This window comes from Bos mutus, chromosome 23 (assembly GCF_027580195.1).
Source record: "Bos mutus isolate GX-2022 chromosome 23, NWIPB_WYAK_1.1, whole genome shotgun sequence".
Lineage (NCBI taxonomy): Eukaryota > Metazoa > Chordata > Mammalia > Artiodactyla > Bovidae > Bos > Bos mutus.
This window is the reverse complement of record NC_091639.1, coordinates 19654311-19672677: the sequence shown is the minus strand read 5'-3', so window position 1 is coordinate 19672677 and position 18367 is coordinate 19654311. Positions and strand designations below refer to the sequence as shown.

Below are 18367 nucleotides of genomic sequence, written 5' to 3'. Positions count from 1 at the left end.
ATTCCCAGACCCCTCCCAGCAGTCGTCCTGCTCATCTCACAGTGTCTTGGGATTTTTCAGAGAGACCCCAGCCCCAACTCCATTATCTGGCCTGATGAGTGGGTTCTTGTGGACTCTGAAAACGTTTTGATGAATTTCATCTTTTCCCTAAAGGTAAGAGCAGGCCATGAAATCAGCAAGTTGCATTTATTTAGAATGTAATAGGTTTTTGATTATCTGGGAACTGTGATTATTCTGGAGTTTTAGAAAACAAAGCTCATCACCACAAGCCAATCCTCACTAAAAAAAATCACTGGAGAAAGTCAAAATTCCACTTGTAAAATCATTTTATTGGTATAAATATACATATGAATAAAATACCTCAGCCTGTAATGTAAGTGAATATTTGTGAAATGTCTTAAAAAGTAGTATTTTGATTTTTTTACAGGTGTCAAAGTATTCTCTCTTAATCACACATTAAAAGCTAATATGCAGAACAGAAATTAAAGGCCTTCAAAAAACATGAATATTCATAAAACCTCATTCCAATCAACTATATACATTAATCTGGGAGCATGGTAGAATCAGCCATGGGCCTTTCACTCGGTTCTTAACTCACTTGGTGGTGGTATCACAAAGGTCACCATACCAAATTTAAATGTACAATTCCACGTCGGGAAGGAAGAAGTTCCCCATGGGAGAATGTAAAAACCATACCCAAGATCTGATATACATAATTTATACAAATTATTAGTGTGCTCTGTTAATTACAGTGTGCAATCGCATACATCAAGAATAAATTGCTCTATGAGTCAAGTGCAGGTTTGACACAGGTACATGCAGCAGTACCCCACAGTCAGCTGGATGGTGTTACTCATGAGTATGTGTCCAGTTACCTCGTTTACCTCCCCACACTCATCTGACGGGGCAACCTGTAGCTGCCTCAGAGAAATTCAAGTAGGGCCCATGGGATAATGCTGGCATTTGTTGAAGGCAGATGAAGGAATGCATAGAAATCAAATGCCAAGGGTTGGGAAAGATCAAACCTGTGCTTTGATTCCCGAGAAATGGATTTGTTTTGGTTCTCGAGGAAAAAAGGAGAAAGAAAAAAGCACCAAGAGACAAATGCTTAGAAGAAGAAAGAGATGTTGCCCTTGGTTCCTCTCTGATGGCTAACAAAAGCACCCCTCACAGGAAGACTTCTGCGTGGGTGACCATTACACAAAAATATACTCTCTTTCTGCTTCTTCCCCAGAGTCGCTGGATTTGCTGCCTGGCTGGCCATCTTTACTGGAGGCCCATTGCTTTTGCTCTTGACACTCCTGGGCCTGCTGGCTCCAGCTTCTCCTGGACACTGAAAGGAAGGGAAGAAAGTCGTTACAGTTGATGAACAAGGAGATGCTGGTGGGGTGAGATAGGCAGGGGCCCTGAAGAGTGTGGAAGGGTTTGAGATGAACTTTCTCAGAAACAATTTTCCAAGTACATTTCAAGACTCTAAACAGAAATCAAAAACAAACCAACAAAACAACACAGAAAAACATGAAAACCCCAGTCTATGAGAGGGTGAGCCTCTCATAGATGCGGTTGACCATCTGAGGTGAGGACCCCAGCAGGGAGGGTGGGGGTGGGAGGACCCGGAAGCCACTCTGTCCCAGGGGACCTCCTCGGTCATAGCTGCCCGTTCATGCGGCACAGGAAACAGGTGGCGCTGCTGGACAGATATTCCATCCGTTGCCTTCTGCACACGATTTAGGGGTGGCAGTCCCTGCTTCAAGGACAGGATATGAGGAGGCGCCCCAGTGATCTCTGTCAGGCCTTTCTGTGTCTCAGAAAACCTCAGTTTCACTCTCTAGGAAATGGAATAAAGTCTTGTGGAAATGAATTAATGCTGCCTCTATTCAAACCTTTAGGAACAGCTTTCAGGTTAAAAAAAAAAACAACTGCATGTTTGTTGCCTGTTCTAATCACATATGAACGTGGGGGATCTACAAAGCAGTGATGGGAGAACAATCACCAGACTGAGCCTTCGTGATGTGTCCTGCCAGGCGCTCTGTTTTATCACTGTTACTGTCCACAACTACTAGGTAGGTTCTATAAAACTTGCAATCAGGATTTAAATTAAATCTTTCTCCAAAATCCATGTTCTTTTCAACTAGGTCACAGCTTCTCTGCTACTGTACCTTGGAAAAGGTCCAGATGCCATACTCCAGCGTGGCTGTTAAGAGTTATTAAATATTACTCACCAGGTCTATTGTAGAGATATCACTTAAAAGCTAAAAATACCAAACCCCATGCACTTTGTGTGGCTTGAAAAAGTGCAGCTACCTCACTACTCAGAAATTTAAATATCCAGTCCTGGAAAACCAAGAGGATTCATTTGATGCTTTGAATCATTTTAATGTTAGCATTATGTTAAAAAAACTCATCTTGCCAGGAACTGGCTATTTAAATGTTTCATCTGCTAAGGAATGTTGTTTTAGGAAGTGAAAGCTCATGAAACCTAATAGGCAAAATGCAAACATAATAAAGTATTTCTCTTGCCAATCCTGCTGTCAGAGCCAGATTCTGATCTCTACACAATAAAAATTTAAATTTTAGTTAAAAGGATAAAATTTCATGATAAAAAGTAATTTTTAAAAAACTTGACTTTTTACCCAACAGTTTTGAGCAAATTCTCAGATGGAGGGGGAAAAACAAAGAATATTATATTGATGTTTTATTTTAGCTTGATTTGGGTTAACAAAAAAAAAAATGTGTTTGGTCCTTTGAAAGTTAACAAGCCAGGTTTGGGGAGAAAAGGTAAGTAATTTTCTATAAATAATTTTCCCTTTTTCACAAAGTAATTTGATAGTAATACTCAATACTTAAGTTCTGAACTTCTGTGTGTGTGTACTATGAACAGGGGTTAGCAGAGAAAATTTACTATATTTTGATCTTGAAATACTTTGCAATAACCTAACCTCAAAACAGATGATCACTAGTGAAATCAGCTAGAAAATCTTATTCATTTTAAAACTAAAATAAGTATTACTCAGGTTTCCAACACTACAAATTCAAAGGAAGAAGTATGCTGATATATTGCTCGTTTTATCTTCAGAGCAAACGTATTAGCTTGCTTTCTTAGATTAAAAAATTTCATCCTTCCCAATATTTATAACATCCTCAGAATCCCAGGTCTAATTGATGTCACATGATATGACATCAAGAATACCCTCTAAAAATGGAGAAATTCCTGCAATCAAATGCGTTTCTGTCACAGATAAAAACCAAGAACCCTGGACCAGGACTAACCGAAATTGAGTACCAATCCAACACAGGAATCTTCCTGCAAAAAGTAAGACTGTCCTTCAGTCTCCATCCAAGTGACACTAGCTTCTAAGTCCTCCAGGCCAGGGGGGGAGGGCGGGGGTGTGCGCAAGTTAACAGGCTGATTTCTGAGTTGGTGACATAGAGCCAACCTGGTACCAGTCATGAAAGCAAAACTTCTAATTTGCCTGACACAGTCACGGAGAGGAATAATGATATGCTGTTTCTGGAGGACTGCCAATGCAGTTCACTATGGTGGTGACATTATTTAAAAATTCATTCTAAAAAATTCACTTTCATTGATTTAACTCTACCAGTTGTGAATGTAATAATGAGTCTAGTACCAGGCTGACATTTTCTTTGTATCATAAGTAAGGCACCATTCTTGGACAGGAAAACTGAGGCATGGTGAGATCAAGGAACTGTTTGCACAAAGCCAAAGCACTTGGTATTAGTCCAGATTGCTAGTGCAAACAACCTTAGTAGGAGGTGTGTTCTTTGTCATTTGTTTTCCAGCCTTTAGGCAGCATTATTTGATTGCATATAATTAGGACAGTAATTACAAAATTACAATTATATTTAAGTAGGTTCAGTATTTCTGAATTCAGACATTTTACTAATTTAGAGAAACTTTCTCTTAGGCAGCCTGATTTAATGCTTGACTTGATAACTGTTTTAAAGACTGTTTTACTACACTTCTTTAATGCAACAAGTCATACATCAAAGTTCAAGAGCTTCTCTATATGTGTCTATACACATTTATTACCATTCCAGGTACCATTAAAATTATAAAAGATACCTAAGTAAAAAGGCAATTTATTCAACAGAAACATTCTATGTATATCCTCTCTTCAGTGTTGATAACTGATGGGCTCAAATGTGAAATCTGTCATTCTTGAAGATGATCTGAGTTTGCATATATATATATATGCAAATACATATATATGCTAATTTTAGAGCATCTGAAATGTGCATATAAATTCAGAATTAGAGATTGATATAAAAATTTGAGCTTTTCTCTATTTTAAGCTCCACTGACATTCATATTTCTCAGGAGAAAAACATGATGACCTTAAAATAATCATCTGTAGTTGGCCTTTTTTTTTGGAATATTTTCTGACAGGCACCGAAAGTGTCAATGAACTGTTAAATTTCTCTTGAAGAATTCACATAGAAGTAGTAGAACCCAGATCTGGTGAAAAATGGGGAACATAGCACTGGGTTGCAGATTATTAGCCACAACCGAATATTTGTTGGCTATAGGCTGAATTATGGAAGAAGCAAGTGATACACTATAGGGATCTCAGAATAGGATGGCCTGTCCAAATAGGATACATTACAATGCATACAATGTCAAAACCAACTCTTTTCTTGAAGAAAATAGGACGTACTCTAATGAAGACATCACAGCTTATATTAAACGTAGAGAGAATGATATGAAATTCAAAAGATGCAATTACACATACTTCCAGGAAAAGAAAGCAAGCATTTTACCTGTCAAACCAATATTAAAATAGCCACATAATTAAAACATAATAATCATGATAAAAATAGGCAGCATGCTTTGAGAACAATAGCTTCTGTTTGTTTCAGAGAGAAATGATTTAGGAAGGTAAGAAAGCTGTTTTAGCATAAACAAAGCTGCTCTTAAAATACTGAAAGAAAACTACACACTGTGGTTTAATAGAATTGCTCTGCTAATTGCATTTGTTAACCAAACTATTCAGAAAGCAGACTGCTATGCAATTCTCAGGGCTGAAGACAAGTGCTGGGAATCGGCACTAACAAAACAAGATTAAAATATTGTACGTCAGATTATTTTAACTGAAGGTCCTTTAAAAATTATGCTTTTGGTTCCTGTTCATAGCTCAAGAAATCTAGGCAGGAAAGCAAATCAAGATGGTCCTATTGAATTCCATCAAAATTTGACGTAGCCCATCACAATGAGAGTTTTAAACCAAAGAGGTCATCAAAAAAAAAAAATTCAGAGAGAGAGAATTTCTTGCCTTTCTAGGATCTGGCTTTTCTCTAGCTTCATCTTATTTTTACTCTAACTCAAAACCTCACTGTATGATCAGTGTGGTACTGGCAGGTGGGCTTTTCATCCATATGTTGTATATATAAAGTGCTGTTGCTGGTCTCTTGAAAAATGAACATTACATTGCGTGAAGGGTGCTTTGTTAACAACAAATGATTATAAGTCAACTGATGCAAGAGTTCAAATGTAAATTTCCAAAATCTAGCAACATCTAGGTAACCTTGGGTGTCCTTATCAAAAGAGACAATATAGAGCTTCAGAAAATGTCTTATTGTAATTTATATGATTTGAAGATAACAGATTTTCTTGAAAACATTAAAAAATCTCTTGCAGAGAGAAGCTATGTAACTGTGTGACTATGAACACACCTACCACAGGAAACCCTTTAAAAATCAAGAAATAAGTCAGTTGTTTTCCTCTAGGGCAGGTGCTACCCAGCCCAAACAGAATGTTGCTTTCTTTATGCAGTGGGCCATGTCCTTAAGGCCACCCTGTCACCTGGCTAGTGTGTGCTGGGCCACCAGGCAAGTCAGAGGACATGGCTTATCTCACAGTATCTGGTCAAGAAGGCTGACTCCAATGCTGTTGCTGGTGGGAGACTGGTAGATGCTTGCTCCGTTGTTCTTGATTTTAACTGTGTCAGAGAAAGTCCTCAAAGACAACAGTTCCTACTGAGAAGTCATAACTCACTGGGCTACTAAGCTATAAGGTAGATCAAAGGTTTGAGAATGGTTTAGCCTTTTTCAGTAAACGGAAATTATCCCTATTTTAAGTTCACTTCCACTGACCTGCCTTCTGGGATGCTTTCTGAAGAGGGAGTAAAGGGTGTGGGATTATGGCTAAACTCCGGGCACTTTATCCCTGGAGCCACCTACCTTCATATGTTACCATCTGATAAAGTATTACAGGGAGGGGAAAAAGCCTATTCCAAGGGAAGAAATCCCTTAAAGAAGCTTCAGATATCAAAATATTTAATATTTCTTCTATGATACTAAAACTTCCTTTAAAAGACTTTAAGTCATATTTATAAAAACCTATTAACCAGGGAGATGATGAATACTTCGTCATAGAAAAACCATTTCCTCTCTGAGTCAGCAGTACTTATTCTAAAATTTCCCACTGGAGATAAAAGCTGATTTAAAATCCATTTCCTGGGACTGTCCTCACCTGAACAGAACTTTACAGGATGTATAGTGTCGAATGGAAGACAGTTATTGGGTAACTGTTGGAAAATGATATAAGAGGTTGAAAAGTAAATTGGTGTGTTTCCTTTCTTCCTATAGGGTTACAAAGTGTCCACTGAAAGATCACCTGTATCCTTTGCTAGAAGAGTAAAGAGAGAAAGGAAGAGACTAGGAGACATGACCCCAAATAGAAAAATCAACCTCCATGATCACAAAAATTTGAAAGGACAAGTCACCATAATCCAAAGTAACTTGGTCCTCCTCATAAGAATTTGTTTTTAGTTTTTTAAGTCAATACTTTTTGCCCCCCAATGGAAGGACCATCCTGCTGCCATTTAGAGAAAAAAAAGACCAACTGTATAAACAATCCCTGACCCAGTCCCAGGACAGAAGTTACTCAATTCAAGTTTGTTTTTGTTAGTGCCAGTTCATAAGCTCTGGGACAGTGAGCGATGATAAGTGAAGACTCTAACCATGTGTTGGCTGTGACTTCCTGCGCCCAATTGCATTCACTTCCTCTTCTGCAATGGTGGAGTACAGTTTTGAAGGTCTTTTCCCTCTACCGGAAGGCTTGCCACTGTCATGATCTGAATGCCTTTTGTAATAATCTCCTCTTTGCACTACTGAGGAAAAGGGATCCATTTTACCCTTTATAGTAGCAAATACATCAACGTGTTGACATTAAAAAATATTAATATTAAAACTTAAATATCAGCTTACCCACCCCACTTAAGATTCAAGGTACCTACAATGTTGGTCCTGAATAGATACACCATTATCTATAGAATTCAACAGCCAACATTATGGAAATGTCGTGCAAAATGAGGTGAGCTCCGAGTCTGCCCCCAAAATATAACTAACAAAAAGGCCCCCGCGTTACTATTTCAATTCCAAGATGGATTAACGAAATTCACATTCACTATGGAATAATCCAGAAGAAGCACAGCCGTTTACCTGATTCAGAAATGAGTTGGGCACGCTAGTCCAGAGGGAGGCACAGAACAAGGAAATGGAGTAACCGGCATGAATAATGTACAAGAAAGTAGGAGTGGGAACAACAGGAAGAGGGCTCACAAGTGGCTCTCATTCCTGGGCCAGCTTAGTGGACAAGCTGGAAAATAAGCTGAAATCAAAACATTACCACCTCTGAATTTACCAACTGTTCTGAGACCTCATGTATATTTGTGAGTCCAATTTCAGTTTCAAGCAACACCATCAGAATGATCTCAGAGATTATCCTGGATCCCAAACGGGAAAGCAGTGATTTCCATAGCTCTCCAGTCTTCAGCGGGGAAGATGCGGGGTGTGAACCATCCATAGTATTTGCTATTGGGAGAGTGGGGAAGGGATCAAGTATCTACCTGTGAAGCCCTGATATGTTTGAGAAGCAACACATTCATTCCTAAGTTCCTATAGAAAGAACACCTAATTTTCCCAAAGCAGCCAAGGACCTGCCTGTAGCATCCAGTATTTCACCCTCTTGGTTAATGCTAGAGGCTCCATGGACACACTCTTTAACTCAGGAGACTGGTGGGTTACTCTGGGCCTCGTCTTAGACATCTTAGAAAACATCATTTTTCAAAAACGTTAAGCAATTATTTCTTGTTCAGCCCTCAGCCCTTTTCTTTTCAATCCATCCATATTCCCAATTGCTTTTGACAAGACAAACATTCCTACTTACCCTCACTACTCCTCCATGCCTTCCCATTTCTCACCAACAAAATTCTTTCAGACATTTTTCAAAGCTTCCTTATAAGTAAAGACACAAAGACAGCAGTTGCAGAAAGGAACAAATGAGGGTAGGATGGGGAAGGGACTGTGCGGTTTGAGCAGGCAGTCACTCTGACCTGACACCACCGATTCCTCTTTCTAGACCAAGGCTTTCAAAGGCTGTGGCTATAATACTGAATCCTGTATTTATTGATCACCCAGTGTGAAATGACTCTGTCAGCCATCATTCAATGGCTTTAGTTTCTCTGTTTGACAGACTGGTTTATCAGCTTTGGTCAAAAATCCCCACCTTCTTTAATTTACAGCCAGTAGGTGAGTGAAGTTTGTACACATCAAATAAATCTGCAGAATGGAGATAAGAAAGCAGGCTGTGCTATTTTTTATGAGACTCTCAATCAACAAAGACAGTACTCAGAAACACTTTCCATTAATTTCAACCCAAAAGAAAATGAGCCAAGGTAGGAAGATGTCACAATCAGAGCAATCAAAGAATTCTAAAGCATCAAACAATCTAAAATAAAACCAAGCAACCCCAAACCATGCTGAGAGCTATCTGGACATGGGCGACAATGGCTCCAGATAATTTCTTAATAGGTGGGGCTTAGAGTTGGCAATTACACTTTATGATAGACAGACGTAACTGCACGTTGAACAGAATGGGAGAAGTGGAGAGAGACACGGTGGGGTGCGAAAGTCAGCCCAAACACACCTCGCCTCCACAGACAGCAATATTTGATCTGATTCTGGGAGAAAGCATTCAAGCCCTGGGATTATCTTGCTCTGCTCCCACCCCAGCAAAGTAAAAGAAACAGAAAAGACACAAACTGGTGTGACAGTGCTCTGAGAACATCCATGCAGGTGACACTTCTGAGAATGAGGATCATCTGACTTCACGACCACACAAGCTAACCATCCACCAGGTCTCCCAAGCCTGTGTGAGCCACTCCTGAACCATAGTGACAGCAACTGACCACCAGGCGGAGCTCGTCTGAGAAATAGTGGAACCTATAAACCTACAGGTAGCGCCAGTCAGTCACAAAACAATGTTGTTGGCACTCCTAATACACGAGGGGTCAGTTCAGGAGCATCTAGAGATTACTATTACCAAGACCTTTGGGCTGAGTGACTCAGTTACACTTTTACTCTTTGTATACAGTCTTTAACACCCAGTGTCACCAACAATGTTGAATCAAGTCTGCTCTGGTTCCAAAATGTAATCCAAGGGATGCTGACTGACTAACCAAGATGAATTCCTTTCTCTAGAAATGACTCTCCTTGGGGAGAGCTAATGCAGAGAAAAAAATCTTACCTTCCCGGGAAAAGGTCCTGGGACTGGGCTGCGGGCTGCCCTGGCCATCTCTCTCTTTGTCTGAAGGAACTTTTTTCAAGACGGGAGGAAGAAGAGCAACTTTAGGAGAACCCGGACTGGATGGAGAGTCTGGGACGTCCTCTGTGGAGACACAAAGACACCCATCAAACTGGATTCCTAAAGCGTAAGCTGGGTTAGTCTTTAAATACAAATGACTAATAATCTTTTTAAAAATCATAGTTTTTCTGGCCAAAAATTAGTTTCATAGCCCAGTGAAGTAACAAACAATAGAAAGAAAAAACTTACAAAGAGTTAAAAATCTACAGATATGAATATACCTTGCAGACCGAATTTCCGTTTCAGAATTTCAGTGAGCTGATATTTGAAAATTAGACTGTAGGTGTAAGACTAAATACTCCTTCTGCCTCAAAGGCCATTTGATTTTCTTAAAATAAGTGATGGTTATAACCCACTGACTTTACCTGCTCTCAAATCCAGTACAGTGGTCACCATATGTATATAATATAGATTTGTACTTTCAGGAGTAGGGGTGCATGTACCTACATATACTTACTGAGATCAGTTAGAATAACTTAAAATCATGGACTTTGAAGACCAGAAAGGACTGTTGTGAACACTGTACAACTGGAGAGATTAAATGACCTGCTAAGATAAAAAGATGGCAAAACAGCTCGTCTGTTATTTCTGAAGGCTGTCCTGTTTCAGTCTAATTGAAAGGAAAAACTGAATTGCACTCCCTTTCTCTGCTCTGTCACCGGCAAGGTTAATTCTCGGTGTGGGTGTGTGTGTACACACGGACAGTGGGGGCTGTGTGCCTCTGTTGGTGTGCCCATAGTTTGCCCAGCCCTGTTCTAAACCCTAAATATTTCACAGGATATCGGATAAAAACAGATGAAAACGGATAAAAAGCAACTTACGCTTTCCCTAATTATGGCTCTCATCCTTAACCTGTGGCTTTCTCGAGGGTCTGAGCACCTGGACTCAGCCTGCAGAAAGCTACAGCGAGCACCGCCAGGGGGCGAGCACCACACAGGGGTGCTTTCACCATCCTGCCTTCGACCCACAGCCCTGAGTGCAAGGACGGTCCCTGAGTGGGTGACCTGGGTGCTGAATGAAGGAGCCCTTCAGCCGCGGTCACTTTAGCAGGATTCTCATGGCCCTCTCCTGCAGACACCTCCCCCTCCCCAGTCATGTTCACCAGACACCCTGGAAACATGTGTGGAGGTCCAGGCCCTCCAGCTTGGGAAGCCACCTGGTCATAGTGTTACTTCCCAATCGGCAAAAACCAGTCCTTACCAGGCCGCGAGGCAGTTCTTGGTTTCTGCGGAATGGTGGGCCGTGCCGCCAGGTTGGGTTTGGGGGCCTGCAGGAGGGGCTTCGGGCTGGTGGGCCTGTTGGAAAAGCTCCGGGGCTTGGAGACCGCCTCCGCCTTGAGGTCGGCTTTGGCATTCTTTTCTGGGGTTCCCAAACCGAAGCGGTTCTCTGGATGCACTTTAGGCACTAAAATGAAAACGGGCACAAAAAGCACACTTTACTGTAAAAGTCAAAGGTGAAAGAAACCAATCCTTTAGAGACTTCTATAGCTGTTTATAATTTCTCAGCTATTTTAATAGAAGTATAGTTGCCTTACAATATTTGTTTCATGTGTCCAACATAGTGATTCAATATTTTTATAGACTATATTCCTTATAATGTAGTTATAAAATACTGGCTATATTCCCTGTGCTGTACATTATAGCCTGTATCTTATTTTGTACCTGGCAGGCTGTATCTCTTAATCCCCTTCCCCAGTCTTGCCCCTCCCTCCCAGCCCCTCCCCAGTGGTAACCCTTAGTTTGTATCTGTCACCAAAGATATTTTAGAACAGCAACACGCTATTCTGGCATGTTTTCAGAATCAAAACATGCTGGTGGAAAACTACGATTCTTGGTAGAAAAACAGTGAACTCGATGGCACTCTTCTGATCACTTCTGACTATTCCACGGATGACAAGCCTCATGTTTAACAGGGTACATGCCCATAGGGGCATACAGGGGCAAGAGCAGGTCTCAACGCATTTGAAGCACTCAGATCTTCCTTAGATCTGGCACAAGGTACAGTATAACCAACCGTAGGCACCTCTGTTCTGGATGACACTCTGGAGTTGGGCTGCAGGCTCTGGGAGAAGAGGACTGTGTCCCAAACCTCACGTTTAGTGAGAACCACTCCAGGAGCATCATCTCCTGCTGCCTTAATTTATCCAGATAACAAGGAAATATAAACTGGCTGAACATGAGTTATAGTCTCTTTCCTTATTAAAGTTCAACACAAGAATGTCAAACAGCAAAATGAGGTAATTAACAAGTTACTCTCCAGTTTCCATCTAAGGTCTCTTACTCTCTTACTACACCTAAAAAGTCAAAGGGACAAAGGATGTTGAATATTCATGGATGTTCAAGCTGAGAGAAAAGAGCATTCCCTCATGTCAATTAAAAGGGCTCCCTGCTATATACTATATGTGGCTTATTTTTAAAAACATCAGCAAAACAGACTCATGGATACAGGAAACAAGCAGGTGGTTACCAGAGGGGTAGAGGGGTGAGGGAGATTAAGAGGCACAAACTTCTGGAGACAAAATAAGTGTACCACAGGGATGAAGTGTACAGCCTGGGGAAGGAATACAGTCACTAATACTGTAATAACTTCATATGGTGACAAATGGTAACTAGACTTGCATGATGATCACTTTGTAATAGAAATATCAAATCTCCATGGTGTGTACCTGGAGCTAACTCGGTGTTCTAAGTCAATTACACTCCAATAATAATTGATTTCATCAGCCATGTCCCCTCTCTTTTTCCCCCTCCCAAATGCCCCCCGTTTAGGAGTTCTTCTCAAGGAAATCTCTTTCCCTTTGTGGAATCAGGAAAGGTGCCTTGTCCAGGTGCTAAGTTATCATGGTGGGAATGAGCCCCTAAGTGGAGCTGGGCCAGGTGAAGGGCTGTGGTCTTCTAGGGAAAGTCAAGGTCCATTCTTGCTCTCCATCTTTATTTCCCTTCTGTCAATCACATGCGACTCCTGGGACCAGAAGGTAATAGTTTGTCCTAAGTGGGTGATGGCAGTGGCCTGACTTACCAGCCCCACCTCCATCCAACCGTTCTGTGCTGCTCAAGGTCAGGCTGGAAGAATCCTGGGAGACAGCATCGTTCCCAAGTTTCTAAAAAATTCAAGCACCCCATCGCAAAAGTGCATAGTTATGTAAAGTGTCAAGAGAAAGAACAAAGCACATCATAAGTAGCAACAAATAATGGCTCCTTAACTCTCCTGCGGTGACACTGACTGTGCCTGACTTCGTCTCCCTGAGGCTCTGCTGCTGAGACAAAACTACAGGAAACGCTAGATGGCGCTTTAAGATCATTGGTGTATGTTTTGGGCAACTTAAATCCTAAGAATTTTGTCACTTGGAGCCCATCTATTTATCAAATCCAAAGCACAAGGGAAAAAACCCTCCAGCACTTCTCATCTTTCTACCAAAAGACAGCTATATTCATCGATGGAAACAGTATAAAATAAACAGCTCATTAGTCAAAACAGCACATTCCTTGTTGTAAAGAAAGCCTATAAAACAGACTAAAATAGTAAACATTTCCTTGGGCATCTGACTCATCAAAGATGTGGTCACAGTATTTACTCAGAATTCTGGCCAGTGAAGGCCGCATCGTGCCTCCCTTTGTTGAGTTAACAGAATATAGTTTTATCCCAACTCTCTTCTGAGAGCTAATGAGTGAGTTAGGAGGGATCTGTAAATAGAAAATTGCTAGAGAACAGTGGTGGTGCTGGTGGAAGAACTATGATGAACAGCTGTAAAATCATGTGGGATGCAGGATTTAATGAAACAATCAGTATCTTTAGAAGTAATATAAAACAAGCCCTCTGTGTCCTGGTATAACCACTTACTTTCTGAAAATCAAGAGTTCATCAAGATGAACTGTTTTATTCTGATACTTTAAATAAAGTTGGAGAACCCAGTTTTATAAACATAAAAGAGCTCAAGACAGTGCACAGACACCAAAACCTGAGTTTTTCCTGAGGGCAGGAAAAATACAGAGGTTAAAAAAGGGAAGAAAAATAAATACACAACTTATACCTTTAAAAGAGGTTCAGAAATAAGTAATGCAGATTTGGGGGTACTCAGTTCAGTTCAGTCACTCAGTTGTGTCCAACTCTTTGCGACCCCATGGACTACAGCACGCCAGGCTTCCCTGTCCATCACCAATTCTAGGAACCTACTCAAACTCATGTCCATCGCGTTGGGGGTACTCAGCAGTTTTTAATGATAAAATGTGTCTTCATAGCAACACAACATATCTCCATAGTCAAATATTCAATTAATTCTAACAATAAACCTTAAATTTAGCAAGGAACTTTCAGGTTTGGAAAAGGACATAAACTCTGAAAATAACTGAAAAACAGATCTCCCTGGTTAGAACTAGAATCTGGTTTCAATCATTTTATTTGCCTCCGTCAGTTGTCCTATCTCCAGTGACCCTTGGGTCTCCATTTGGATTCAACAGTCTTTCCCCAGAGTGGAGCACGTCCTTGGCACAGCTGTCACGTGTTTCTGTGACAGGCACAGGAGCACCTGAGCAGGTGAGACATGGACCTGCAGCCACTGCCCGACCTTCCAAGGCTGAGGCTCTTCAGGAGCGCGTGACCCTAGTGCTGGTGGAAAAACATGGCCAGGTCCTGTCTGTGCTCTGCGTCCTTTAGGAAAGAGCCATTTGTTTGGGGATTTTTATTTAATTCAGGCTGTTTTCCTGTACCTGTCTTGCCCATAAAAACGGCGTGAAGACAAAAATGACAAAGGCAACCAAGTCAAAAGAGACCCTCTCCCTTACCTTCAGTGAGCAAGCAGCCTTGGCTTTCATCTCCTGCTTGGCTTTCATCTCGCCAGCAGCCCACTGCCCATCATCTGGACCCCGTACCTTCGCCCTCCCTGTGGGCTGCCCTTGCTGTCACTCCGGTCCACCTTCCCCACGTCTTCCCCTTGACTTTCTTCTAAGGAGTCGGGTGTTTTGATCTCCTCCACCCGATCAGCACTGCCATTGTGCTCGGCTGGCTTTGTGTCCTTCCTGGGGGCGTCCACAGCTGGACTTCTGACTCCCGCCTTGGGGGAGGAGAGTTCTTCTGCTGTCAAGACTGTTGAAGACCGCTCAGGTTTGTTCCGGGGTTTGATTAAATTGAGAAAGCCAGTTTTCCGAAAGTCACGTTTTTTCTTCTCATCTCCTCCTTCACTAAGCTCGTGGGACTCTGAGCCCCTCGCTGACCATCGCCTATAATTCAAAAGAAAATCCTGTTGGGTGTACTGTAATTAAAGCTTCAGCAACAGTCACTCAAAATAGAAATAAGGAGATGGCTGCTTATATAGCAACAATTTTGAAACATTTTAAAAAGCTGACTTGGAAATTGGAAGGTTGACTATCATCATATCCACAGGTGAGGAACCTGAGGCACATAAAAATTAAGAATGAGAATCTGAAGGTATCATTGGGAGGATTGAGAGCAGAGGTGAGTTTTTTCTGTTTAAATGCTCTAGTCAAGTGCCTCTCCACTAGTAAGAACTTTTAGAAAAAGGTAGATCCACTCATGGCATAGATGAGTGACTGCCTTATTTAATTTGGAGGGCACTGGAAAGGCCCAGATTTTCCCTTAAGCACGTGTAATCCCTCCACAATCATTAGATAACATCTGAAATCCCACCCTAAGTGGGATCCATGATCCAGATCCTTGCTTAAATGTAAAAATAAATTATAAAAATAAAAAGCACTATTCAAAACCAAAAGAAATGTAATACCACGGAAAGAGGGAATGACATGAAAAAGCAGCTGGTGATCTTTGGGAGAAGTTTGTCAGAATATTCTGAACATCCTGAAACCTGGGAAATGGATGGGGAGAAAGTAAATGATTTGGGCTGAATGGCAAGTATCATGAGAGCTTTTTACTAAGAGCTGGAAGGACACCCATGTATCTCCTCTGAGTCCCCAGGAAAATGCCAGCAGGAGAATTTTTTTAAAAAAGAAAAAAGGCCTAAGCACCAGAGAGGAGAAAAAGCAAAAACAATAGTTTGGAAGCCAAAACAGTTAGGAGTAGAAACTGACTTCATAAATCTGGGAAAGCTGACCCCTGAAGTATTAGTTGGGAAGGCCCAGAAGCAAATGGATTTCAGGTGAAGGGACACAGAACGTGCCATCCCATAATATGCTTGTGGCATAGCATTATTTTAGGCTGGTTACTTTTAAGGAACAGCAGACACAGGGGAAATTTCTCTTCTGTAAGAGAAATATACATTTATACAGAAAATCACCATGTTGTAAGGGGGTATTCCTCTCCATACTAGGAGAAGCAGCATAACTGGATCCCTAGAAATTTATCAACAGAGAAGGACCAGGACTCACACCTGCATAACAACCTTACCCCTTGTTTACCTGGTTCACAACAACATCCCCTAACAGTCTCTCTTCCGTCTTTAGCTGAAGATGGTATGTAAGGTGGTGCTGTGGGCCATTTCAGGGAGTTAGTGTTCCTGGGTATCCCCCATGTATACAAGAGGTATATGTGTTAATATAATCCATGAAACAAGAATAATCAAAAAATTTGATAGCGGAAATGGGAAACTCAAGGTTGGAAGATAAGACTGAGAAAATCTCCCAGAAAGTTGAGGGGAGGAGGGGTAAGAAAAAGATGAAGAAATACAAGAGAAACAGTTTTTCTTTTTTAAATACTAGCGGATAAAGAGAAGAAATACAATTTGAATAATAGAAGTTTAAGTAAAAGAATATAGAGAAAAAGGAAGCAAAGAAATTATGAAAAATAATTCAAGAAAAATTCCAGAATCAAGGAACACAAATTTCCAAATTGAAATGGCTCATGAGTGCCTAACAAATGGGTTTTAACAAAACAAGATAAAAAAACCCACATAGAACATATCACCATAAGATGTCAACATACTAAGAACAGAGAGAAGATCCCAGATACTTTCTGAGAAGCAGAAAAACAAGCAACAAAGGATGAGGGCTCAAGATGACACTGGATTTTTAGAGCAACATTAGAAGTGAGAGGATAAGGGGACCAGGTTTTCAAAATTCTAAAGAAAGATGGATTACAATCTAAAGTTCTGTAGCTGTCACAGTATTAACCAAAATGCAAGACATATGAGTTTCAGAAACTCACCTCCTGTACTTCCTTCTTCAGCAAGTAACCAGAGATGCTGCTGCCCCAGAACAAGAGTGAAGTAAGGAAGAGGATGACCCAGCCAAAGGAAACGGGAAAGACACAGGAATGAGTGAGGAGAAACCCCCAACAGATGGCAAAGTGGGGACCCCAGGAGGACAGCAGGGGACCAGACCTAAAGGCCAGGCTGGAGTGGTCAGACAGTAGTGAAGTATGTGCCCAGGAAGATGAAACTGAGAAGATGTGAGGAGATTGAGAGAACATTCATACCTTTACAGAGATTTAGAAGGCATGTCAGTGACAGGTATACGGAAAACTAAGCAAATTCAAAAGGGGACAATTATTAACTCCAGGGAAAATAAAAAGTTGGAAAGGCAATATAATCACTGCATATTGTATAACTCAGCTCTGAACATTTACATGCTTATAATGAAGTAAACATGAAATACTAATGTAGCCAACAATTATGACACAGTTGCTGCTAAGTCGCTTCAGTCGTGTCTGACTGTGCGACCCCATAGACGGCAGCCCACCAGGCTCCCCCGTCCCTGGGATTCTCCAGGCAAGAACAGTGGAGTGGGTTGCCATTTCCTTCTCCAATGCATGAAAGTGAAAAGTGAAAGTGAAGTTGCGCAGTCGTGTCCGACTCTTTGAGACCCCATGGACTGCAGCCCACCAGGCTCCTCCATCCATGGGATTTTCCAGGCAAGAGTACTGGAGAGGATGACACAGTTAACTAAGATGAAAAATGTGATAGCGGAAATAGAAAACTCAAGGTTGGAAGATAAAACTGAGAAAATCTCAGAGTTGAGGCAAGGAGGGGTAAGAAAAAGATGAAAAAATAGAAGTGTATGTGTGTTTGCCTGCAAGCGTTTGGTGGACAGTAGGGTCAGACTGTACTGTAGGAGCTACATTATCATCCTCTATAGTAAGAAGCCACTAGTTATGGTCACTATTTGAAAAATAAATAGCAACAACAAAAAAGTTATTATGAAATATGGAAACAAACAGCTAAAAGAATAGGAATTAATTGCCTCTGGGGAGTAGGGAAAGAAACAAGGTTTTTTTTTCTTTCTTTTTTATAAAACACCTTAAAACACCTCTGACATTTTAAACTACAAGGAGCATGTTGAACTTCGATTTTCAAACTTCCTTCATACTACTTGATGGTTTGACCTATGCCTGGACCTCTACATAGCAAACTGACAATGATCTGTTTTTATGTAACAAAAAGAAATGAAACAAATCACAACTTCTAATAAATTCCATCATTATTTGATGAAATTTGATGCACCTAGTTCTATTTGTGTACTAGAACATGAAGAGAATCCTCCTAAAGCAGTATCTTTGTAGAAAGTGGGGTTTACACCTTATAAAGTTTGCCCAACTTTCACTGGGCTTATTAGAGGAGGAGGCGACTTTAAGGGCAGAGGAGATCCCCCTGGCAGTGACGACACATACGATCCGAGTTGAATGTGCACAGACCGCTCCACTAATTCAACATCAAAAGTTTGGGACGAGGAGAGCCTACAGTATTATCTGTTTATACAGATACAGGCCAAGATTGTCTTGATTCATTCAACCAAGAGT

General features: G+C 41.0%; 1 protein-coding gene across 1 annotated transcript in view; it reads right to left on the bottom strand.

Moving 5' to 3' along the window:
* Positions 1–326: 326 nt before the first annotated feature.
* CARMIL1 (capping protein regulator and myosin 1 linker 1) overlaps positions 327–18367 on the bottom strand; it is a 303970-nt gene continuing 285929 nt past the window's right edge. The window contains 6 exon segments of the mRNA XM_070360729.1: positions 327–1333; positions 9548–9688; positions 10865–11068; positions 12683–12764; positions 14446–14498; positions 14501–14880. Coding sequence (XP_070216830.1) covers positions 1197–1333; positions 9548–9688; positions 10865–11068; positions 12683–12764; positions 14446–14498; positions 14501–14880 — 997 coding nt within the window. The 3' untranslated portion in view covers positions 327–1196.